The sequence below is a fragment of the Motacilla alba genome, chromosome 15 (genome assembly GCF_015832195.1).
Source record: "Motacilla alba alba isolate MOTALB_02 chromosome 15, Motacilla_alba_V1.0_pri, whole genome shotgun sequence".
NCBI classification, from domain to species: domain Eukaryota; kingdom Metazoa; phylum Chordata; class Aves; order Passeriformes; family Motacillidae; genus Motacilla; species Motacilla alba.
The window spans coordinates 5,340,097-5,365,958 of NC_052030.1; the positions used below are offsets into that span (position 1 = coordinate 5,340,097).

Genomic DNA, 25,862 nt, shown 5'->3' on the forward strand with positions numbered 1-25,862 from the left:
CTTTGGCTAAATGAGAAGCATCTTTTAAGTGACTATAGCTGTGATTGCTCAGCTTACTCCTACCACTGAAAAATCCCCCTACTACCAAGTCCTTGAGTAATATTTGTTACCACTTGTAATCATTGCTCACCCACTCACACTGCAAGAGCTGATTACCTGCCAACCCAACAGCAGGATTTATTTCCCCCAGGTCTCTCCTTGGGTGATTAATTCACTTACTGTTGATTAGTAAACTGTTTTCTTTCCTTTGCAACAGAGCTTAGGGAAGATACATGAAAGAATCGGACAAAGATAAATACATACTGATTAAAGAAAGTAATTCATTAATTTTTGTCATCTGGAATAGTCATTTATAACCACCCAGAAGGAAAACAGAAATGTTTAATTTAAAATGTTTAATTTAAAATTTTCAGCTAGTGTTTATCACTTGCTGAAGTAACTTCATGATGAAAGAAGTTGGATGACTGCTTGATAATTCCTCTCTAAAAAACTAAGTTACGAAAAAATCCACCAGAACACTTCAACCAAGAGTATAATGAAAGAATCTCATTTAGCATCAATACAGAAGAAGAGCTTAAGGATGAGAAAGGATGTGGTAAGATACACTCTTCAAATCAGTATTCATGAAATAGTGAAGACCCACAGCAATAAGCAAGGATTAAAGAACATGCCACGAGGTTATCCCAGGTCATCTTATCCTGTCTGCTGGATGATGCTTTGCTGACACTGTTCCTGCAGATAAAACAAGTGAAGCCTAAGTCTTAACTCAGCTGATAAGAATGGGAGGAAGACTCCTGCTTTTTCCCCACTCTTTCACTGCAGACCTGCCACACTAGCTGCAAACATCTGTTAAGCTTAACCCTCAGAACAAATGTGACACGAGGAGAGACAGTGGCCTTTAATGATTCATCTCTCTAGTTAGGACCAGTAAGACTGCAAATTTGGAACCAAATAAACACCCCTTTATTTGTAACATATTGAAATAGAAGCCTCTGATGGAAGAGTTGATGTTCTGTGTTTTCCACAGGAGTTTAGAAAAATAGTTTCATAATGCACTCAGATAAGATGAGGTTCTTTTAAAATACCAAAAAACCCAGCATCACAGAATGGCTGAGGTTAAAGGGAACATCCTGAGATCATCTAGGCCAACCCCTGTTCAAGCAGCATCAGCTAGAGCAGGCTGTGCAGGACAGAGTCCAATCAGGCACTGAATATCTGCACAGAAGGCAGTTCCACAATCTGCTCCAGTATCTGACCACCCTCACAGTAAACTCCAAGCAAGCTACATTTCTTTTCCATACAGAAAAATAACCTCCCCAAAATCTGAGCCCCAAAACAGTGACTGACAAACAGTTCAAAGTCAACTTCATTGACTTAATCAATCCAAAACAAAAACCTGCACTGATATGCCAAATCCAATAACCAAGGTCGTAGGTCCTGATTATTATTGAAACTCTATATAATTTAAAAACTCTGCTTCCCACATGATCCCTGCATGAAAACTTCCACACACATAAATATGCTCATGACCAGAAAAAGATGCTTAATTAGTGCTCAAGAGAAAAGTGTTTTGTTTTCATGACAACTAAACATGACAAAGGAAATGTAACAGATGCTCTACTAAAAACCCACAGCATTATCCCCCTCCAAACTGAAAATAAACTACTGCTTCTTCCTAAGTAGCATCAGGGATAATTCATTTTTACCAGCCATAGCCTGAAGTGTTTCCCATGGTTTGAGACCTTCCCCACAGGGTGGTTGTACCCAGCAATGGAGAGGCACTGCAAGATGTGTTGTTTCAAAGAAAGCTATACCCAAAGATAACCAAGTTGAGCACTCAACTAATTTCTACTGTCACAACTGCAGCCACAGAGTCTTACCTGGGTCTAAGCAGGTAAATTTGCAGCACTCCTTGGGGTCCTTGCGATACTGCTGACAGCCCTGGGGCCGCTCGCACAGGGCAGCCACGCACATCTCGGGCTCACCGTTGTGACACGTGCAGCTCAAACAGGGATCATTCCCCTTGGGAGTGAAGTAGTAGCCTTCATCCACAATGTTGTCTTTGATATCAACACAGGTCTGGCCTAGAACAGACAGGCACAGCAATATCCATGGAATCCAGCTTCGTTTGTTAAGGGATTTGTAAACATAAGCAGACCACCAGTTAAAATCCAGGTCTTCACATTAAAGGACTTTGAAAAGGGGTCTCCAGGATAATGGATGGTCTCCAGGGACACAGAGATGATTTTCAGCTCATTGACAAAGGGAGTTTTAGGTATTTAATGGAACGGACACATTTCCAAGCATCCCCTCCCAAGACAGAGGAAAGCAAGTGGTCTGAGAAGCTTAACCTTCACTGTCAAAGCCTGCCCTGCTGCAGCTCCCTTCCTCTTCCCTGGTATTAGGAAAAGCTGGATCTTTTCTAAACCAAATCTGAAGGCCTTTTAACAGGCCAGGACTTAAAAAGGGAGCCAAGCCATAGTACTTCCACTGTCCTAGCAGCATCCTAATCCCTGCCCAGCAGGGGAAGCTTGGCTGCCTTTTGCCCACTGACCAAAAAGCAGGTGCCAAAACCAGAGAGAGGAAACAGTGCTGGAGCTGGAATGACTGCTCAGGGAGGATGGCCTGTCCCCTGCACCCTATGCATCAGCTGCTGGGGTCCACTGGGAGGGACCTGAGGAGGCCTGCAGCTCAACCTCTGATCAAAGCAGGGTCAGCCATGACATCCCAATGGGTTGCTCAGGGTTTTATCTAATCTGGTCATAAAAGCCTCTGAGGACAGAGGCTGCACAGATTCCCGGGCAGTCAGTTGCACCCTGTATAACCCTCAAGTCAAACAACTCTTCTCCTTGCAAAGCACCATCTAGATCAGGTAATGTTTAAGATTACCTGATAATACTGCAAATACCTCTGCTGGTATCAAGACTTTTGAAATACAGGAATGTAAGATACAGAACAAAAGCCTTTTTTTTTTCCACTTTTAAGTCAGTGAGCTCCACTTGTCTTTCCCTTCTAGGTCTAATAATTAGCTGGAAAGAATTTAGTAGAATTTGCTATACTCTAAAATGTTTCCTCATTTTAATATGAAATTAGTAACTTAAGAGCAATGTTTACTAACAAGGCTTTTAAGAAAAAAACTTTTTTTTTGCCCAAGTTTATTTTGGGGCTGATACTGCTGCCTAATGATTTTTAATAAAACTCTGTACTGTGTGACAGCCCCACATTTTGATGCTCTTATTTATTAAAATCAAACAGAAATATAACTCCACCCTTTTTTTCCTAATTCACTGGGCAAAAATTAGAAAGGGTAATGAAACAATTTCCAGCTACTAATTATACACATATTTAAACATACAACACACACTGAACTGAACCCAACTTACTCCTTTTGCAGAGGAATGAAGATTTCTCATAGCAGTTTTCAGCAAACCAGCTGTGTAAACCGTGGTGCCGGAGGGTTGGAAAATAGAAATACTGGAGCTGGGCACAAAAAACGTTTTCCTTTTCAGACATAGCCGTCCCAAAGATAGGGTCAGGGGGTAAAAACACCTCTGAAGAGCCTGGAACAAGATACACTGGCATTAGCAGCCTGTGGGTATGTAAAGCTTTAGAGAGGCTCTGTAACATCACTCATTTCATGCACACCAACTCTAAGACAAAGAGTCCTCCAGCAGCAGCTCCCATTAGCAACAGTGCTCCGGGGGAAGCAAACAGCTGGGAGGAAAGGGGTGACTCACACAGAAAAGAGGCTGCTGTTTTCGAAGCACTGGGTAATTCTGTCACTCTGAACCAGAAGTGATACTCCAACATCTCCACAAGTGCTGCTTCACAGAGCCCCATGAGGCTTGCCTGACAATAGTTACACACCTCCTCAAACAACGCTGAGTTTGGTCACAGTTGTTACCAGCGGAGCAAGAGCCCACACAGCCATCTTGTGCCTGGCATTCCACGCACCCACCAGAGCTTCCAAAGATGTGCATCCACCCGTGCAGCCCTCGCAGAGCTGCTCCACATCTGGGGGGATGCACTAGGGCATCCACAGTTTGGTTCTTTCAACTCATGGAACAGCATCCTGATGGGCTCCAAACAGTGCAAAAGATGCTGAGGGCCTTTTCTGGAGGGCTTATGTTCCACACGTCACAACAATAAATTAAAAATTTCAAGCTTTAGAACCCTAAATCACTTTTCAAACAGGTATTAAAAATTCAGAGTCTGTGTCAATAAAAGCCTAAGAAAAGTTTTTCACAAACTACTGAATATTACTATGTACTTGTTAAATATAAAGCTTGAAAACAGAAGATTATGTTATTGAGAAAGTTTAAAATCATATCATGCATCAAATTAAATAAAACTTATGATAAAGTTATGATGATTTTTCTGTAATTCATGCCTCCCTGTTGCAACCACTCTGTCAGCAGATGGCAGTACAGTCAGCTTTCCAAAGAGCAAAGAAAGGTGCTTTTAAGGAGAATCTTTGTATTCATGTGTCAAAGGAAGTATTTTTCAAGACCAAACTGTTTGAAAATTCTGATCATTATTATGTGTCTGTACCTAAAAGAGAGTTTTCCTTCCAGATTATCCATGGATACTGGAAACTATGCATGAGAAAAACCTATTCAGATTAGTTTTCAAATGCTACACTGGAATTCACCGTGCTGATGCTTAAAAAACAACACCTTTGTTATAAATTTTCCATTACCTAAATCAGTACAGGAATTAAACAGGCAATTGTACACATAAGAGTCTGTATTATGACTTTAATCTCACTACTGAATTAGCTAATAATAAATGGTGTAGAAACATAGCTTTGTATTTTCAGCAGAGGGAGCTGCTTGTTTTGCAATTGAAAGGGTTTAGCCAGTGACATCCATCAAATTAGTGTTCAGTTTTTCATATAAAATGAGATGTATTTCTGGAATCACACAAATTCTGACATGGTTTAAGTAAACTACCTGAAATACTTTAAAAAGAAAAAAAATCTGCGTAAATTCCGCAAAACTCAAGTGTGTTGTTTTAGTATACAAAATTCTACCAAATTTTTAAAAAGCTAAAACCTCCAAACACGCTACACTAGTCAGCAAATACTAGAACCAGGAATCAGCAGTTCATCTAAGCATTCACCACAAAAAAAGAGAAATTACAGAGTAGTTTCCTTTCTCTCATTTAATCAAGGGGAAAGCCCAAATAAACTGACACATGTTCTTTCTATGCCAGTGTGAAAACCCATAAAACGTAACCTTTAAAACAAGATGTGTGTTCAGTATTAAACTCTAGCACTCCTGCCCTGTGAAGTGAAGCAGTTCACCTATACTATTTCAACACTACCAGTGAAAGAAGTCATGTTGTTCTTTCAAATCATATTCATGGGCACTGAACTAAGCAGCAATTTGAGAGACCCACCTCTGTAAGCGACTTCCCAGTGACCTTCCAGAGAGTCATTTCGGTTGGTGATCACATACTGATACCCCACCCAGAACCTGCAAAACAAATTAAGTTACTTTTTAAAGATACAGGCCAAAAACACAGTAACAAATTAAATTACACAGAACCTTCTAATGTCTTCATATGTAATAGCTAATTTTCAAAATATTCTGATGACTTTTTTCCTTATCTTTCTGGCCCATACATTGGCAATGTAGAGAGACTACAGCTGAGGAACAGAGGAAAATACTTGATAAAATACTTAGTAGTTTTCAAGGTTTACAAATTATAACTGACTGTGTCCTTTATTTCTATTCATAAGCAGCACCTTATTCTGTTGTCATGGCAGCACTTCAGTATCTCAAACCCAAAAATCACACAGCAGCATCCAGAAGTCAAGTATTTCTGAACACAAACAACTTAGGTCAGACTGTTCTGGATCAAACCATTTTCCTCTCCAGAGACAGAAGCACACCATTACTCAGCCACTCCTGGTGATCTGTCACGGCAGCCCATGAGTGACAAAAAACCCATACACAGAAAAAGAAGGGTTTGTTGTGAACTAACAGAATGAAATACCTAAAACCACCCAAACACAGTAGTTGCAACGCAAAATGCCTTTTTACTTCTTTCCTATCTCAAAGCTGCTCTTTGTTAGAGCTACAGGTACTTCATGGAAATCAAAATCTTGTTGAAAATTTTAAATAATTATTTCTATACAAGGCAGTGCAGCAGCATTCATTGTTAAATCCACCTTCCCTGATGCAGTTCAAGAATACCTGTACCTTGCTAAGACAACCTGAAGATAAGAAGACTCTGCTGATAAAAAGGCTCTGCTGAATTGAATTATCTGTTAATATTAATTAAAACATAAACTGCAGATGGGGCACTGCCAAACAGCACGTTCATACTGGCTTATTCACCTGATGTGAATTTTACTATTAGATTTTCTACACAAACTGAACCACCAGCATTTGTAGCACACAGAAACCATTCTCTGTAACATGAGATCTTTGTCCTTTTCTTCCCACTCACCTACGCTGGTCCTTCCTTACAAATGCTTTTTCTTCCAAGTCCCACTCCTGTGCCAGGATGAACCTCAGCTCCTGGTCTGCAGTGAAGGTGGCGAGGGATCCGTTCACCCGCTGACATGTCTGCACAGCGTCCCAGTAGTTCTCCCCATTTAAATACACCCTGTAACAGCTGGCTGTGCCCTCATAGTGGTGCCATCCTGTTGGGCACTTTCCTAGGAAACATGAAGAATAGAAGGGAAACCATTCCCCCCAAATTAGGATCTTTAAGATAATGCATCCTAATCAATTATCACTGGGACACGTACACACAACAGTGCGTACACTTCACCTCCACAGAAGGAGGTGCACACATTACAGATCCCTGAAGAGTTACTTTACTACAGTTTCTGACAAATGTTGATTTTTTCACGTTTTTAAAAAGATTAAGCAGACTAAGCTCCTAGTAAAGTCCCATCACATTGTCACAGCCTTTAAAATCTTTTAATTAAGACTGACCATCTACTGTGGAAGACATTTCCCTGCACATCTTTATAAAACCAATAAATTTGATCAATCCAAGCAAAAATAAGCAGCACAAAAACCCTGGAGGTGGCCAATTTAATGACTGTGCCTTTCTATTAGGTGATTAGCAATACATTCAACTTGCTGTGAAGTTTTCAGCCTGTTCTTACAGTTACAATAGTATTCATATAAACCTGCCTCCAGAGTGAATCACTGAAGATGACAGAAGTTCTGGGGAAATTCTTGGTTGCTTTGTAAAAACCACTACTGTATGGCAGATCTTTAGGAAATAAGAAGGTGATGGTGTGAACTGCTGTCTCTGCTTACTCTCAATTAACTCAGCTGAGGGAACCTGACACAAAAGCCTTGAGGCATTTCTGGACAAAACAGGTCCATGGGCTTTTGACCAACATTCTTGGAGAGAATCACAGGACAGGAGGATGACATTTAAGCCTGCATCTGCACTATTAATTTTGCATTGCCTAAGAAACTTAAAATTCAGAAACTGTTTTCTGCTCATTGCCATTCACAGTCCTGTTCTCAAGACTCTTTATTCTGTTTTGTTTCTTTTGCTTTTTTTATCCTTTTTTATTCTGTTACAACTCTGCAATGAGTTGTAACAGAAAATTGCAATTCTGGTTTCACAAAGAGAGGATTAATAGACACAGCATTCTTTGCATGTACTGGGCTGCTATATAAATGATGCAGGACATATATAAAAGAAATGCACAAACACCTGAAATAGCATTGCATGTCAAAGTTCGGTCAAAAAGCTATGAAACAGAAAAGACTATTACTTTTTAATTCAAAAATAGAATAAATTTGTAAATTAATTAGCAGAGAGATGGCCCATATTTCCCAGTCTGCAACTTACTGCTGAAGCGGACGGGCTGCGCCACGTTGACGGTGTGGAAGCGGGTGGTCTCCCCTCCTCTCCCCCGACTGTGCCTCGAGTCCACATTCTCCTTCCCATGGTAAGTTCGCTGGTCCCCTGTCAAGCCTGGGGACCAGGAGGAATAGTTAGTACTGGTGAAAGATGCACGCAAAGGCAGATTTCGTTTTATTAAAGTTTCTCTGGGTTTTAATTCAAGACATATGTGATACCTGACTCAAGTAAGCAAAGATGACAGGTCCCTGCAGTAACAGCTTGGCCATTTTACTCAGCAGGTAACTGAAATACCTTCAATTGAAAACAACCAACAAGCCGTTACATTGAGTCGTGCAGGGTAAACGAAATATTCTGGCAGATTCTCACCAGCCTGCAATTGCACACGGGACTTGCTGCTCATCATTTCAACTGCTGCACCAAATGCATCATCCCCAGCACATTGTATCTGTTCCTGTTTACAGAACTATCCACTCCCCAGCTGGTTTGTTCCTCGGCTGTGTGTTCAAGGACATAAGACAACTCCTCCAGTACATTTTCCAACACATGCTCTGAGATGTAGGATGTAATTAAAACCAGGAAAGGAGACTGATCGTCATCCAGAAGAACGAGGCTTTTTTTTTGTTCACTCTCAAGCTTCTAAAGGAAAACTTAGTTGATGACTTCTGAAATAAACCCCCATACCCCCTCATCTCGATGTCAGGGTTAACAGGTGTACATGACCACCAGATTCAGTAGCTTAGGAAGAACAGGGTGTACAATGTTATTCAAGAAAAGGGGCTGGAGGGCTCCACGTGCCTACCAGGAGTAAATAAGGAACACCCAGTTCAGCTGGAGGCAGGGTGGGCCATAGCCAGCACAACTAGCAGGTTTCTAAGCAGGAAGGCTGGCACAGTGGTAGGAAGAAACCTTAGAGAAAGATGGAGGTGGGCACCAAGAACGATTAAAGTGGCAACCAGAGATGAACCTTTAAAAGAGAGAAATTAAAAACCCAACAATATAAGCATTATAAATATCTGCTTGTACGTTACTTAATACTACTAGATGTTATTGAAGGTAATAGGGTTTAACCAGCACAGTGTTTTGTAGACATTCATTTCTATATTAAAAGATCTGCTTATTTTCCTTTCAAGCTGATTAGCTCCATTTAGCCTCGATAAACCAAACAAAGTCATGATCCCAAATAAAGAGAAGCTACACAGTCTTCTTCAACAGGTTTAACTACATCTGCTTGAAATATATATGAAACCACATCAATAAAACTTTCTCTTTTTGGACGATCTTCGAAAAGCAAGAGGTCCACAGCAATATCATGGTAATTTAAACCCAGAGCTGCAGGCTGTTCACCTGGGGGAAAGACTTCCACGAGACCTAACATCAAACAGTGCACTCCATGGAACAAATGTAGGCACTGATGAGCAAAACAAATCCCTAGCTGGAGCCCAGGAACAGCAAAGTCGCTTTGCATTCATCTGTCTCTAGCATACTGAGTTTGCCCTGGGTTAATTGGATAAGCAAGGGCTATTTAATTATCACGTTATCCTAGGAATTACATGTCTACAGAGATCACCCATTAAGGAATGGCTCTGCATAATAGACTCACACGGCTTTACAGGAATAAAGCAAAAATTCTGGTGTTCAGTATTAGAATGCACTATCTATCACAGGCAAGAAGTCAGTGCCAAGAAACTCAGACAGTGTACATTTCAAAGGACACAAAATGGGGAAATTATTTGGCAGTGAAGATTACTGATTTTTTATTACTTTAAAGGCTATTCTATTTTTAGTTTTAGAATCTGTTTTTAATCCTAATGGTTCAGTAGCACTATTTACACTATGATTTTCAGAGCGATACTGAGACACTGAAAAAGCAAATCTTCAATTATAGCAAGACTTTAAAAATAACACTAACTAATGTAGAATGCTTTGTCAAATTCTACTGAGCTCAGCATAGGGAGCTCTATTTTCCCATGGCATTAAATGGTAACAGCTAAACCCAAAGAACCAGTCAGAACCAAACATATGAAGAATCAGTTCCCTCTCAGAAGTGAGAGCAGATGCAGCACCATATGGCTGACCCTCCACAGCTAAACAGAACGCCCACGAGGACTTAACAATTTATCTCCCCCAGGAATAAAACAAAAGTTCACAGGTTTTAACATGCAAGGTTAAGGAAGGGTTACACAGGCTAACATCCTAAATTAACAGAATTTATGCCAGATGCTTTGAAATAGCTACACAGATCCCACACAGAGTTCCATCAGTCCGTACCCAGGAAGGGGAACTCATTCCTTCCTCAGCATATGCCTTTGTCAGCAGATTCACTGCTGAAACCAGGACTGAAGTGGCACAAAGCAGCCACCACAAGCCACTTCTTCAAGCCCAATGCTGTCAGCTGCTTAATAAACTGGTGCTCTTCAAATATTAAATTGCTTCTATTTGATCTGAATATCTGTCTCCCAAGAAAAGCAACGATAACAACTTTTTCCAGAGCAATAAAGAGATGCTAACAAGCCTCTAAGTCACTTGACTGCCATGAAAAGCTGTTGCAGATTCTGGTGGCAAAGGTGTAATTGGACTGGATTTCTATTCCACTTTTGCAACTGCGGAAGAATTTTACGTGCTGTTCCTACTTCCTTTTTACAAATAATTTTATCTTTAAAAATAAATTAGAGCGCCATGAACTCATCTTTAGATAACAACTTAACTCAGCAGATCAGAACCTAACCCTATTTGAGTGTTTCACAAAGGAAAAACCATCATTTTCAGTGCTTACATGCACACTTCATATCCTGAAAGCAATGAAATTCTGGAAGATCAGTTATTTTCCAAGATCTTTATTCTTCTAAATACCACAACCACAGGCAATAGCAGCAATAGTGGTATTTTTACTAGCCAAGACAGACCTAGATCTTTGACTTTATATATAATTACTCTACAAATGTCATTTGCTGGCTAGTTGATGCAGAAAATGAAAAAATGGGTTCAAGGAAAAATCCACAGGGCACTATTTCTTTTCACCCTTTGAATATTAAGAGTGGTGAACACAAGCATCCTCCAATGTGTTTCCCAATGGATCAAGTCATGATTAACATTCACCCAGCTCCTTCCAATTTACAGTTGCTATCTAATTCACCCCAGCACAATTATAGTCTAAGGCTATCCATCAAGAGATAGTTGTTCAACAGTGGTGATTCTGTGGCTATTTTCAGTTGTTTAAAACTTGAAGCTACCAATTCAGAATAGAAGTCTGCCATGCTGATGGCTCCTTCTACCTTTTGGAAAACTGTGTCAGAGATACCAAGTCACTCAAGCAAAACCCTTCATAAGGATGGATGTACTATGTCAAATGATGTCAAAATTAAACTGGCTGTGAAGCAACCAGGTTCTGCCATATCTTATTAATTCCAAGATTTGAGTTGCTCCTGTTTAAACACACAGATTCTCAAAAATTTACATAAAAGCTGCCTTGTACCCGAAGCATCAAATTTTCTGTCCAGCATATTACCTACTGAAAGCTTAGAAAGCTTCTAATTCCATCTGGTAATTTGAGAGGTGAAAGAACTTCAAGATTAAGTCCAGTTTTGTGCCTCAGTATTTGGAAATACAGTTCAGAAGCTCCTAGAGAGGAGTGATTCTTCTCAGATCAAGCAGCTCCATGCTGTGTGTTATCAACTGTATTGTGTAAGGACATCAATGCCAAGCAAGAACAGCATCCTGCTGTGCTGAGTGCTATTCAAGGTAGTGGACTGGCAGAAAACAGCTTATAAATTAAACACCAAGAGGTAGGGTAAAAAAAAATAGGAGTTCAGCAAGGGCTCAGGAAAGGTGTGGAAATGTTCAGAGGTTTTTACCATTAATACCTAGGTTTTAAAAAAGAGATGTACTAAAAAGTGCATAAATGTCAAGAGTCACTTCAACCATACAAAACAGCCTCGGTGAAACAAAACACAAAGCTGTTTTTGATCACTTCAAAACAGGTTGCTGCAGATGCTGCTTCATCAGAAGGGAAAGATGTAAAACTGATATGGATAGGATTTATGAAGGGCACTTGAATTTAAGACATCCATTTTCATTCACAGGCAACAGAAAAAAACATCAAGCCTGCAGTTTGGGAGGAAAACACAGAGCTATACTAAACCCTGCTCTGCTCAGCCTCCTGAAAATGAGTTACACCAGAAGGTCTGCAAAGAAGGCAGGATATCTGCAGAAGCTGAGCTGATATTCTGGTAGAAGAAAAGCTGGAAATCCAGTAAGCAATAAAAGGCAAACTGCAGATCCCTTCCCTCTCATGGGTTTCAATACAGAACTTCTATAAAGGTGAAAAAGTTATGTTTCTACTTTGATTGCTTGTTTAGAAACATGAGAGAAAGTGATTAGAAAGAATAAATTCCCATTTGTAAAAGTTCTTGTTTAAGACATTAATGCTTGTTTCTACCATTTCATAAAATACACCACTTTGGGATAAACTATTTTCAGGATCAATTACTGTTGACATGGAAGAGTCCACAAATTTCTTGAAGCTCCACTGCTTAAGCAGAAGTGAGTCACAGGCACATGCTACATAATAAACCCTCCCAGCAATTTTTAGTATTGCTCACAAGAGCAGGCAGACACTGGTTTTAGTCTGTCAGAGAGATGAATTGAGGGTAATCACTGCTGCAGATTCCACTGACACATGGGTGCCTAGTGGGAAGGGCAGGGGGAACAGGGGGAACTTTGCACATGAACAATTTGTGACTGAGAGGAATTCCATGTTTTAAAGGAAAATGGTCATTATGATAAGAGACAGTGACAATAAAAACAGCTATAATGACAATCTTCAGAGAAATATAGCAAAAAATAGGCATCTCACACGCTTATTCAGATTGTCAGTAAATTAAATGTCTTACTTAATTGTGTTCTGAAAAAAAATGCCAGAAGAAATTCAAACAAAAATCTTACAATTTGGAATGTTTCTTGCACTTCAGCCAATATATGATTACCAAACTAATTTATTAATTACGGATCCTCTTCTTTTAATAGGACCTTTGTTACTAACACAAATGAAATTAGGCCTAAAAAAGGTGAACCAACAGTGGCAAACAACTTACAATGGCTTTGTAATAAACCTTTCAAAACACCAACATGCATTGAAACACACTTTTTACACCACCACAAAACCCTAACTCACTGACATTGGTTGATCTGTTCTGAGTTGCTCATGTTGGAGAGTGCCATTAGTGGCTCAAAGGCTGAAGATTAACAAGTTTCACAACCAGATTCAGGGCCCTTTCTTGCATACTTTCTTTTCATGCTTCAGAGAGTTTTCATACCTTTTAATTTAAAGGTGTTACAATTCTCCAAGTTTCACAAGTCCAGGTGGCTTCACTAACTATCTCTTTTAGTCTTCAGACTGCCTTTATTGAAGGGAAGAACTTTTTAATTAAAGTATTTACATTTAGCTGAATCATCACACAACTGCTCATCTAATCCAAAGGTATTTTCTACATTTAAAGCTGCATCATTTCTTGTTAATTCAGTAGCCAAAGAAGAAAGTTGCCACTCCTGAGTATGACTATGTTACTATTATTAGTAGCATTAGCTCCCCAGCCAATGTCCCAAGACAGTCTCTCCTGTGACTCCTCACATCTGTACTGCTTTCCTCCACACAAGCATACTGTGCTCTTCCAAACTGATTCTGCCCTCAGGTTTACTTTCATTGATGTTACTCCTCTTGTGCTCCAGCACAGCATTCCCATGCACACCAACCTCTTCTATTCTTGACAGCTCTGAATAACACCTGCTCTTCAACACTCATTGCAGGTCACGCTGCAATCCCACCAAGTTTATTGTGACAGGTATAATAGTTTTTACATCCTACATGAGTAGTTCTTGTTCCTCTGGTTTGCTGGCTGCACTCCTCACATTACTGTGCAAATATCTCAGCTCTTTCACAAACACCACACCTGCTTTCTGGCTGTTTTACTGAGCACAGCCTTTTCACCAATTACTTATCTAATTATTCCTCTCATCAAGTGGAATACTTTCCCCTCTCTACTGTCCAGCATTTTCCCCTCTAGTATTTACAGATGTTATTCTTCTCTTCCTGCACACAGACACGGTGGTGAATCAAGTCTCTCCCACATTTCATTTCTTTAATCTTCAAGTTCTTCTTATCATGTCAGGCTAGACAGTCTAGTGAGACCTACAACCCAAACACAACACCAGAACCTATGTATTGAGAAATGTTACTCCCATAAAATCCTCCTCTTATCCATACACCAAACATTCTTTGGAACTCCAGTCCTTAGTCAGCACCATCCTGCTGCATACTCCAGGCAATAACTTAAGTTGCTGACTAACACATAAGGAACAGGAGAAGATAAAAATAGTTTTCTATTAATGTGGAACTTCAAATGTTCCCACAAGCAAAGTCTTCAGTGCTGTTTGAGTAAATCCAAACACTAACATGACTCTGCCCCCCCCAACCACTGATTTCTGTTATACTCCAGAATTTTATTAGGTCCATAGCTTTTTTACATTTGGCTAAAGCTAGCTAAAAAGGAAGAATAATAGCACAGCTATAAAAGCAATTTTCTTTAGGACATCCACATTGTAAAGAATATCCTTAAATAGACTATCAATGGCACAGCTTAATTTTCAGTGTCAGAAGAAACTACCAACTGTTTTTCCCCTCTACTGCACATTCACATACAAACACTAACAAAAGTTTTCTTAAAAGAGCACTGACATTCTTTCAATTGTTTGTCCATAGTACACACTGGGGAGATGGCTAACTCTAGCACAGTTTCAAAGTTTGAATGTTAGATTTATTTCTCTAATTCCTTTAGATAATATGAATATTTAAAAGAATTTGCTGCTGTAAAACATCAATGTTACTATTTTGTAGCACCTCTTGAAAATAGCTGAGAACTCAGAATGATGAATGCTGTTATGGCAATGCCACGGAGTTCACCTGATTCTCTGCCAAGAGAATGAAGTAGTTCACTGGAAAAGAACTTCTTAAAACAGTTTTTGAATGTAATTTAGTCATGCTGTAAAGACAAAAAGTTTTCTATTGTGCCACAATTGAATCTATGCTTTCAGATACCTGCCTCATTGTTCTTAACTGAAAAAAAAATTACAGGTCACTTCACTTTTAAGATACCCAGAAAGAGCTGCACTAGCCTGTTTTTCAAGAACAACTGAAAATGTTCAAAATTGTGATTGTACAGTCACAATACTTCTTTGCTTGTTTTTAAGGACAGCTCAGTATCCAGTAGCTTTAGCAGAGATCCACTGCTGGTGACAGGCTCCTCAAAGCATATAGTCAGTTATAGGAGCTTATGAAGTGCAAATACACCAGCTTGTCTGGCAGAACAAAGTTCTCCACTTCAGCACAGGAAGCATAATCAGAACAGGGAGCAATAAAACAACCTCTCTACTCGAGTCCAGCAATGTCACCCAGCACTGTCTGAAAAATATACAACCAAATCAGTAATTCCAAATTTAACCACAGGCCTATGTGTCATTTCAGTTTAACTGCAACATTTTTTCCTTGTCAGGAATGTCTCTCTTTAGACTACAAACTCTCCTCATCTTCAGAATAACTGCTCTGACCATAAGAACGGAAGGATAATTCAGACAAGTAAAAAACTGTTTGTGATATTAGCTGCTCAAAATGAAGAGAAGCCAACTCAGTCTTTGTTAATAATGGGTACAGTTCTACCAAACAATCACCAATTTCAAATAAAAAGAACCAAACAACCTGAAGGAGTCAAAGTACTGCTGCAAAGTAAGCTGGTACAGGGCTGAGCACTCTCTTAGATTTACTTACCTGGACAGTCAACTTCATCGCTCTCATCCTCACAGGTGGGCCATCCATCACACTGCCAACTTGAAGGGATGCACTGAATGGTCCCACTCCGACACGCAAACTGCCCTGGGGTGCAGCGGAGCTCTGGGAAAGAGGAAAAAAAAATGGTGCTTTGATTGAAAGGTTATTTATTCTTGCAAATTTATACATATATTAATCATCTGACATGTCATGGATCACTGAAGCGTAACGAACAAAATCTCTGGTTAAGTCAGCCTGTTAAAAACTCCTTCAGTTCAGATCACCTCGTGTCCTAAACTGCACGTTTGTGGTTTTAACAGACAGGAGGGTATGGGAAATAATTCTCTCAAGACATCCGTGGTAAAACCTTCCTGATAAAGACAGCCTGTGAGCAGCTATTACCACAGCATTATCCATTTACATCTTGTGGGGCACTGAGGAGTGCTTGTTCAATTTTCCCAGAGCTGAAGTTTAACAAAAATATGCTTCGATAGGTAAGCGCTGCATTATGCAACAGCCTCAGAATCCATTTCCATTCCAATCACCGTGTATGCCAGAACCCACTAGGCTGCACAAATGCCCAATCTGATTCAGAGACATTGCACAGAACTACTTGTAACACAATATCTATATCCATGAACTGTTTTCACTTTCTAGCTTCAGCTCTTTTGTAGAATTTCTCCACGTGAACATATCAATTACTAGAAACTGTCACTATCTGCAAACATGTTGCTCCTGCTTCTGTGAGTTCACTGTCTACTTGCCATCACTACACTGTCACATCTAATTAGCATTATAAAAAGTACAACTTTTTTAAAACATTTTTTTTCCAATTCCATCTATCAAATGCCAGAACCTAATAACTCAGCTTCATTTTATGTCCCTCAAAATATTTTGCAGGGAATAAAAAGGTCTGTCTACAAAAGTGAGCAATTCTAAGCTTGTTCACAGCCAGTCTGCCAGTGCCAACACCATCCACAGGCTCACTTTTGCACTAACCATCACTGTCCATCTTTCTTCTAGACAGCAGTTGTCAATTTTCCAACTATTGTTTTTGAGCAATTTAGCACATTTTCCTCTCACTGAGCTACACTAATCCCAGGTAATTTTATGTCTAGAGAATGAGCACCTTTTTAAACAGAAAAAAAAAAATGTATATATGTAAAACATACTGATTTTGAATGGATCCAGTAGGAACTGTCTTGCAAAAGGAAATCACTAAAAGAGAATTTAAAATACAGGTACGCATTCTCTCATCCACAGTTTACAACATAAGAGCAGACTGTAATTGCAGTTGTTACTTCTTGAAACACATGCCTAAGCTGAATCAAGACAGAGGTCACATTTAAGTGTTCAAACAACATGACTGGGCATAATAAACCCAGTCACCAGGCACTCTCAATAAATGCTGTACACATACACCTGGTAATTGGTATAACATATTGATAGCAGGCTTCTAATTCAATGTTAGACTAAAATCCAGTCCTACTACTGGTTTCTCTATAAAGAACAAACCTGCTCTTCTAGAAAAATAAAAGCAGGCACATCCTCTTAGCAACCACCTACTCAGAGCAAACATTCAGGTCACAAGATGCTAAGAACTCACACAGGCCTGCCAGACTACTGAGGGCAACAACAGACCTTACAGCACATCAAGTGCTCTCACCCATTTAGAGCTTTACTCAGCCCAAACAGAAAAAATAAAATTAACAGTCTTAATGACTTCCCCCTCAGAAAAAAAAAAAAAAATCACATAATTTATTTAGCCTGAAGAGGGAAAGACAAATTAAAGGGGGGGGGGGGGGGGGTGTGTGTGTAAAAAATAGAGGAAAAGCTTCACTTACCCAATATACCAAGAGAGAAAATTTTAAATCTATCTTTAAGCTAAATAATTTAAAATCTAATATTTATGAGTTAATTAAATCTCCTTCTAACTTAGGGGGAAAAACCCAACAACACACAAACCACCAAATCAAACAAATACAAAACCTCGAGCTGAAATTGAAAGCACTCAGATTTCAAGCCCACAGAAGAGCATCATTGGGTAAATGATTGCAGCTTCCTTGGCAACTTTTGCACAAGGTCAGGACGCAGTGGGAGGTTCCTTAGAAAGTCTTGCTACTACAGTTTCAAGCACAAAATTTACACTGGGCCTGTGGTAGATCTTTTAACACACCAAAGACTATTCTACTATTCTCAGCCCAGCTCCAGGTTTGCACTGCATCCACCAATAGTTATGGCAAAATCCAGTACTTTAAAATAAACTTGATTTTTTCTGTTACTGCTTATTTTCAATGGAATTCACACATACACCCTGTGAACAAAGTTATTCTGCAGTCTTCTGGCTTCACGGGCAGCATCCACCAGAAATGCTGGAAAAAGAGGAAAAGGGGAAAAACAGTCCAGAATACTTCTGTCTGCAATTTCATAAATGCTATTTCTATTTTACGTACAATTACGTATGACTGGCTCAGATAAAAGGATGACTCCATCTCAGCATTATGGGCATTAAAAAAATGACAGCTACATGCTGTAATATCATGACTTCCTGTGTTAGAGACACTCCTCTCTGAAGAATGTGGATACATGGAAGAGCACAAAACATTTCAAGTAAAACACCTTTCAGACCAGCTGTACCATCGTTCCCAATGGAGATCATACTGTCAGATGCACTAATTATTTCAGACCAAGGAACATGAACTGCTACACAATTCTGCTGCGCGGGGGGGAAATGTGACACAAAAATACTGTGAAATTAAAATCTCTGTCAATAAGCCCTCCTAAGCCATCCCAACCCAGAGCCATCAGCAGTAAGATACAGACATAAAAATAGATGGAAGTCTATAACCAAGCTGTAAGATACTTAGCCCAGGAATGGAGATATTTGGGAGAGGCAAGGATGCACAGGGTATGTGCTGGTCTCCAGAACCCTGTGAAACACTTCATGTCAGTAGCCTATTTTTAAGTTAAAACAGCAGATAAATGAAAACATCTCAAGCCCATCTCCACCACAGAAAAGGCAAGTCACACTGCCAGCAGCAGGACAAGAGTCAGGAAGATGTATGAGCAGTACTGAATAGTACAACATTATGTGACCATCCATCTTTCCTGGAATGCAAGTAATCACTTAACACATGGTCAGACTTTGTACTTTCCAGGAGTGTGGTAAATAAAAACTGTTTCTTCACCCATATATTTTCAGTTCTTTTGAAGAATAGCAAAGATTTCAAAAACATCAGTACATTTCTGTCCTTAAAGCTAGTTATCCCTCACAGTTCACAGCTGCTGATGGTAACTCACAGCAAGAAAGGATGAAGAATGTACCTTAAACTATCACCTCCACACAGCACTAGAACCATACTTTCTATCAACTGTTAATGCAGAAACATTTCATATTTTCAAAATCATTAGTAAATATGTAACGGCACAAGTTCAGCTACGAGCAAGCAGCTGCTGGAGCAGAAGCACAAGACAGCAATAAAGCCAAGGGCATCAACAATTGACTCAAAGTGAAAATGTGGAAATGCAACCTCCCCCAGCATTCATGTACGATATGATGAGTGACATCAGCAGTATTATGATTCACATGTGCAATTCTAACATAAAAGGTTTCTTTTTCTTTTCAGCATCAGATGCAGTCTTTGCTATGCTACAAGATGAAATTTAGTACACTGAAATCTTTTGCAGAGCAATTAAATTTATCTGGCATTTGCTGGGAAGAAAGGAGACGACTAAAACACTGAAAATAGCAGCAACTGTAGTTTTTGCACTATACAGAGTATAAACTTAAAAAACATCACAAAGTTCAGGCAGGGTGAGAACATGAAAACACTTGAAGCAGCGAGGTGCTACGATAGTGAAATGAAGAGACTATCTCAGAGCACTTCTACAACATTAACCCTCAACAATCTTACCAACCAGTGCATCCTCATGCCACAGTTACAAGGAAGTACAGAACAATTCAACAGCTTGCCAAAGGCTACAGACAAGATGAACCTACAGGAAGCCTGCTGGCTCTATGCTTTCATGATGACACTGTGTTTATTCCCTAGACCCCAAGCAACCTGCTCGTTCACCAGCACACCAGCACCTGAACAAATGTCTGTCAGAAATATCAAGTAACAACAGTGAGTTCTCTGGTAACACTTCACCTGTTTCTCTGCTATAAATTGGATACAAAAACCCAAGAAATTCCTTAATATAAAAAGAGCAGAAAAACTGAAATCAGATTCAGACCATGAATTCTATAAGCTAAATATATAACACAAGAAAAAACTTACTGTCACGTGAAGGCCAAAAAAACACTAATACCAATTTGCTTGGATATGTTATTAGATATAAGTCACAAGTCACTCATATGAATAAGAAGTCTTACCAGGGCTAGTTGTGCACTTGGAATTTGAAATTTAAAAGAAAACTTACAAAACAGTTGGAAATTTATTTCATCAAACCAGAAATGACAAGATTATAAATCAATTTAAGCACTGCCATACAAACAAGAGGCCTTCATCTGTTTTAGCTGTCACCTATTTTTCTAAGCTAGCCAACAGCAAAACCAACAAGATTTTTGACTAACAGAAAAACTGAGGTTTCATACAGGAAAAACCAAATCTTTCAAGGTGGTTGCTTACATGCTCACAGAGAGCTTTTGCTCTGAAGATTTTGCCCCACTGCATGTTGAATGCTAGGTGTTTCATAGAATTCATTGTGTATTTCAACACAGGGGTCAACCAGCTTTTTGAATTTTCTTTATAGCAGGATAGTCTCCTGATTTTCTGCGAAGTACTCAAAAAATCCCCATTTACGAGAAGCATTATCCACAGGAAGGACTTCATGATAGATGAATAAAACACACACGCACACATGCTCACTCTAATTTCCAGCTAGCTTCATGTGTTTCACAAAACAAACAGACTCTGGCCACTATAGAATGATCCAGGAAGCCCTTTCAGGTTTAACAACTTTGTGTACTGCCTCTGTGTAATTGAGAACATTTTCCTCCTGGAGCTCAAGCACTGAGAAACTGCAGTGCATCCTTCCTGGGCAGATGCACACTGGTTACTGAGCTGCCCTGAGCATTACCTTTCCTGAAACCTGAATTTTCTGCATAATTTTTAAAGACTTTTTGAAGTCCATTTGGACTAAGAGACTTCCTACTCACATCTAAACTGCAGCTAATTTTTTATTAATCTTTCCCCGTTTTATGCAAGACATAAGGGATAAATGGTTACTCAAAACAATTGTTTTATTTTAAAGAAAGGTAGGGACGATCCACATCCAGTATGTGAAACTACTTTTCCAATGCAGTACATCTCATTTTAGAGCTTCCAATACCAAAGCAAGGCTGTAACAGACACATGAGACAAAATGTTGATTCTAAACAAGTTCACCTTGCTGGTTCAGTTTCCTAAATGAATGTGATCAGTTGTCTTTGAAACAGCAAGCTTTACATCAAATTAGCTACTGTCTGTCCACATTAAGTCAGATTAGCTCTGGTTTGTCCCCTTGCAACCAGAAAGATTGCATGCTCCAGCTAATTCAGCAGAAATATGGCTGTACAAATCCAGTATCCATTAATGTGGAATTGGGGCATCGTAACCAAAGACAGAACACCTACTAACGTGTCTGTTGTTTTAAATATTTGTTCTAACAGCAAACATTTAAACAGTTGGGACCTTCACCTCCACAGCATCAGAAAAGCCTGGAGTGAGGACCAGGGTCACAGCTCTGAGGCACAAAAGGCTGGTCCCAGGTCACACACCACTGGGGTGACACAAGGAGCAGGGGTGGAAACAGCTGGTGGCAATGAGCAAAAGCCAGCAGCTGTAAACACTTCCTGTAAAGATAAGCCGCTGGGTAAATGAGAAAACTTTGATACTGTTTTTGCAGGATTATCTATCCTGGTTCAATTGAAGACAGAGATACAGAAGCAATTCAGCTGGAAGAAATGTTACATCCAATAAAGATGACGAGGCCCTATCTCAGGCACCTGTAGTAATAAACATCTACTGAAAAGCCATTAGGTGAACACATTAAAGTTCTCAAAATCTAAATTTCAACCTTATATTTTCAAGACACCAAAGATTAACACTACAGAAACCTGTGGGAAAAGGAGCAATAGATCCTAAAGTAGAAATTTATCCCTGACAAAGAGAACACTCTCCTCACCTATGTTCCTAGCCCTAAAACATAAACTCTCCAGCAGTATAAAAACCTTGGTAACACAGCAATTCACAAATTCAGAGGTACAGATGAGGACCCAGAGGCTGAAACTAAAGCCTCCAAAATATAACTCTCAATTCAGCAAAGTGCTTTGATACAGAAATGAAACTCGGTGACTACAATCACTGATTGTGAAAGTTTGGGTTCTTCTGGCTGCAACTGCTGAACTTTTCTTTATTAAAGGATTCACTAGTTAGTAAAGTGTGATACATTAAGAGAGTATTTTACTAGCTAAGACTACAGATGCACTAGGTGCTAGTGTTTACACAGCAAGTATAGATTTTAATCTATTTCAGTTTTTAACACAAATAAATGTATTTTTTTATTTGCTATACTAATTGTTCTTGTCTGCTGAGTTTAATTTGTATGGAAATTGAGATTTGCTTAAATGTACACCCAGCATTTAATATTATTTCAATTATAAGCTCTTAACTCTGAAATTCATGTACTGGAAGAGATAAGCTTGAAGTACATGGTTTGGTTTTAAACATAAGCTTTTAATGAACAATGCCAGGTTTTTGTGTACATGAAACTTACTTTGCTTATTTTGATCACATTTCTCAAGGTTGGACATGGTAGATCCTCTGGCATCATTTTTATTTACAGACCAAAAGAAAACAAAGGACAAAAATACTTCCTCCTTTCTCAGTGTAAGTCACTCATTGTCCCAGACCAGATGAACCAACCTGTAAGGGAATACTCTGTTCAAATTTCAAGAGGCAATTACAGTCATCAAAAGCTGATTAAGCATTAACAAAAACTCTTAACTACAAGTGCTTAGACCAGTAACTCTTCTTATTCAGATTTTAACTCGTCCAACAGGTCTTTCTTATGTTTTGTAATAGTCAACCACATATTGAGACCTGTACCTACATGTTGCATTATCCTTTCATATTTTAACCCATTTAGGAACAAGTTTACTAAAATTGAAAATTGTTTTTTTCTTAAATCACTGTTTCTATATAACCTGAGCCATGCTACACTGCATGAGTATGATCAGATGCCAGTCCCTGCCAGCAAAAAGCCCAGCTCCCTAAGTCCTTCACTCCTGGAGATTCTGCTGAACACCAGTGCTCACCAAATGGCTACAAACAAGCACCAGAAACAAAACAGCAGAAGAAACACCACACCCACCACCATCAAACAAACACACACCACTCTATATCTAATATTTATGCTCAAGAGGAAGTGTAACACAATCAATATTGCTCTAGACTGGTATTTACTGCAGTAACATAAACTTTAAAACACTCTTAATACTTCCAACACAACAATACAATGATGGTTATCATAATGTAGTCCTCAGCAGATATGTGAAAAACTGTCCTTAAGGCAATCATCTGTACTTAAAAAGCAGTTTCCCTAACTTGGATGTCTCCCAAGTCCACAGGTGAAGGTCACTGCAGCAGGTACAGTGTACATCTCACAAAATTCCTGAAAATCTGCCAGCCTGGAAAGAGCAGGGCCGTCCTGCCCTGCCTCTGGTCGCAGTGGCCAACGCCAGCTGCTGCTGAAAAACCCTCAGCTCTTGGGGACAGAGCAACTCAGTACAAACTGCACCTCAGGATGTTTTCATTCAGTCTCAAACAGGTTTTCTTGTTTTTAACCTGTCTTTGAGGTACCCCTATCCCATATAAGGGCTCTGCTCTAAGGGAAGAGAAGCCATACCTAAATGGTTTTTCCCTCAGCTCCAGATCTCAGAGAAGTCTCCACTAACCATTCACTTCCCAGCAGGTCTTTGTGTCACTGGTGAATCTGACGCCCATTACATATTTTTGAGTTTATCATTATATCACCCACTGCTGCATTCAGTGTAGCAGAATAAATAAATACAGCACTTTATAACAAAGTCACAGTAGGAGGAAGTAGGAGGAAAGCAAACTAAAACACTGATCTTTTCCACAGAAGAAAACTATCTGTGAAGCTCATGTGTCACCATCAGTTATCCATTTCATAGACAGTTTATCAGTTTCTCAATAAAACTGGTTCTATTTACTGTTCTTCAAATTAAAAGCCTATAGAATAATTAAAATGAAAAACCTTCAGAAGAAATAAAAGCTAGAGAAAAACAGCATTCCATTTTCATGTCCAATTACACAGAAGATAAAATGCTTGGTGGTTCACCCGTGATACTGAAAATGTGCTTAGGAAGTACCCTTAGAGCACGTAGCTTTCGTTCATCACGGCCTGAGCATGTGCAGGAGAGTATGAAAGCACAACAGCACCTAACAGCAGAGCCTGGGGGGGAAAAAGGCCATGATATGGCCTTTTTTGGCTGGTATGCTCACAGCCAAAACACAGCCCAGACTTATTCTCAAGTCTAATTCCAGCTCCTGAAAATTGAAGATTCTGAAGTTATAATCCCATCTAATAGGATTGCATCAGTTCCAAAAATAAATAAATACATATTAGTGGCATTGGCATTTTCTTCATAACCTCAGCATGCTGTTTCATGAAGTAATTAAAATTGTGACAGCATTCCAGCTGAAAACTGTAAATCCTTAATGAGTAACACTCATCAACGTTCAGTATTACTCAGTGTTCTGTCATAGTAAGTTATGCTGGGTCACCTCAACATCCATCAAAAGATTTTACAGCACAGTAAGGAACGGTAGCAGTCTCCTCCCCCTCATATTTGTTCTCCAGGTACCCACGCCCCAGAGCTGGAAGGCAGGGACAGGGAGCAGAACGAAGCCCCCATAATCGAAGGGGAGCTGTTCAGTGACCTGCTGTGGCCACTCAGACACACACAAGTCTGTGGGGCTGGACATGATCCACCCAAGGATCCTGAGGGAGGTGGTGGAAGCGCCCACTGAGCCACTTTCTATCATTTACCAGCAGTCCTGGCCAGCTCAGCTGGTCCCAGCTGACTGGAAATCAGCAAGAATGCCAGCCAGCTGCTGTAAGAAGGGTCATAAGGTGGATGTGGGGAATTTCAGGCTGCTCAGTCTGACCTCAGCGCCAGGGAAGGCTGTGGAGCAGATCATCCTCCATGAATGGCACGCACAGGACAAGCAAGTGATCGGGCCCAGCCAGCGTGGGTTTGTGAAAGGCAAGTCCTGCCTGACTAACCTGATCTCCTCCTAGGACAAGGTGACCCACTTAGTGGTCCAGGGAAAGGTTGTGGATGTCATTTACCTGGCAGATTTTAGTAAATCTTTAACACCCCTTGCTGCAGCACTCTCCTGGATGAACTGGCTGCTCATGGTTCAGAGGGTAAACTCTTCACTCGGTAAAAAACCTTCAGACAGCGGGGCCCAGAAGAGACCTCACCACCCTCTACAACCATCTGGAAGCAGGCGACAGCAAGGTGGGGGTCAGACTCTTCTCCCAAGTAACAAGCAACAGGACAAGAGGAATTGGCCTTAAATTGCATCAGAGGAGGTTTAGATAGGACATTAGGAAAAATTTATTCACCAAGAAGGTTGTCAAGCATTAGAACAGGCTGCCCAGAGAAATGGGGTCACAGTCTCTAGAGGTATGTAAAAGAGGTGTCGATGCGGCACTTTGGGACATGTTTTGCTAGTGGACTTGGCTGTGCTGGGTTAATGGTTGGACTAGATAGTCTCAAAGGTCTTTTCCAACTGAAATGATCCTAAGATTCTATATTTATTATACCTACACCCTGCACGAGCTTGGAACTGACCCAGTTTTTCCTTGCTCACAAGTGTCATTCACTGCAATTCATTGTCTGCTCTTTGTCTGGAGGGCAAACTCAAGGCCAGGAAGGAAGGAAAAGAGAAAGAGAAATCAAAATAACCACAAAAAAAAAAAAAAAAAAAAAAGCAAAGGCAGGGAACAGACACAGCATTCAGCCAAAGCATCAACATTAGAGCTTCTTGAATGGGAATCCTGGCTATAATTTTTTAAGACTTAGAAAATACAGACTTTGATCTTCATGAAAGTGGGAACTTATTCCTAAGACTGAAACAGAAAAAATTAACTTCCTAATTCTCCAGCATTGCTAAAACCAAAGAGA

The 25,862-nt window shown here is 39.8% G+C and overlaps 2 protein-coding genes across 2 annotated transcripts in view; both read right to left on the reverse strand.

Annotated features, from left to right (window-relative positions):
- The window catches only part of DGCR2 (DiGeorge syndrome critical region gene 2), a 45,144-nt gene that overhangs the window by 9,016 nt on the left and 10,266 nt on the right, over positions 1 to 25,862 (reverse strand). The window contains exons 2-7 of the mRNA XM_038152077.1: positions 15,662 to 15,784; positions 7,831 to 7,956; positions 6,457 to 6,667; positions 5,401 to 5,477; positions 3,384 to 3,560; positions 1,881 to 2,084 (exon numbers count right to left, since the gene is read on the reverse strand). Of these exons, the coding sequence (XP_038008005.1) occupies positions 1,881 to 2,084; positions 3,384 to 3,560; positions 5,401 to 5,477; positions 6,457 to 6,667; positions 7,831 to 7,956; positions 15,662 to 15,784 (918 nt within the window). The remainder of the gene's footprint in view (positions 1 to 1,880; positions 2,085 to 3,383; positions 3,561 to 5,400; positions 5,478 to 6,456; positions 6,668 to 7,830; positions 7,957 to 15,661; positions 15,785 to 25,862) is intronic.
- Positions 15,676 to 25,862, reverse strand: part of ESS2 (ess-2 splicing factor homolog) — a 32,930-nt gene continuing 22,743 nt past the window's right edge. The window contains exon 11 of the mRNA XM_038152080.1: positions 15,676 to 15,784. The gene's annotated coding sequence lies outside the window, so the exon portion shown is untranslated. The remainder of the gene's footprint in view (positions 15,785 to 25,862) is intronic.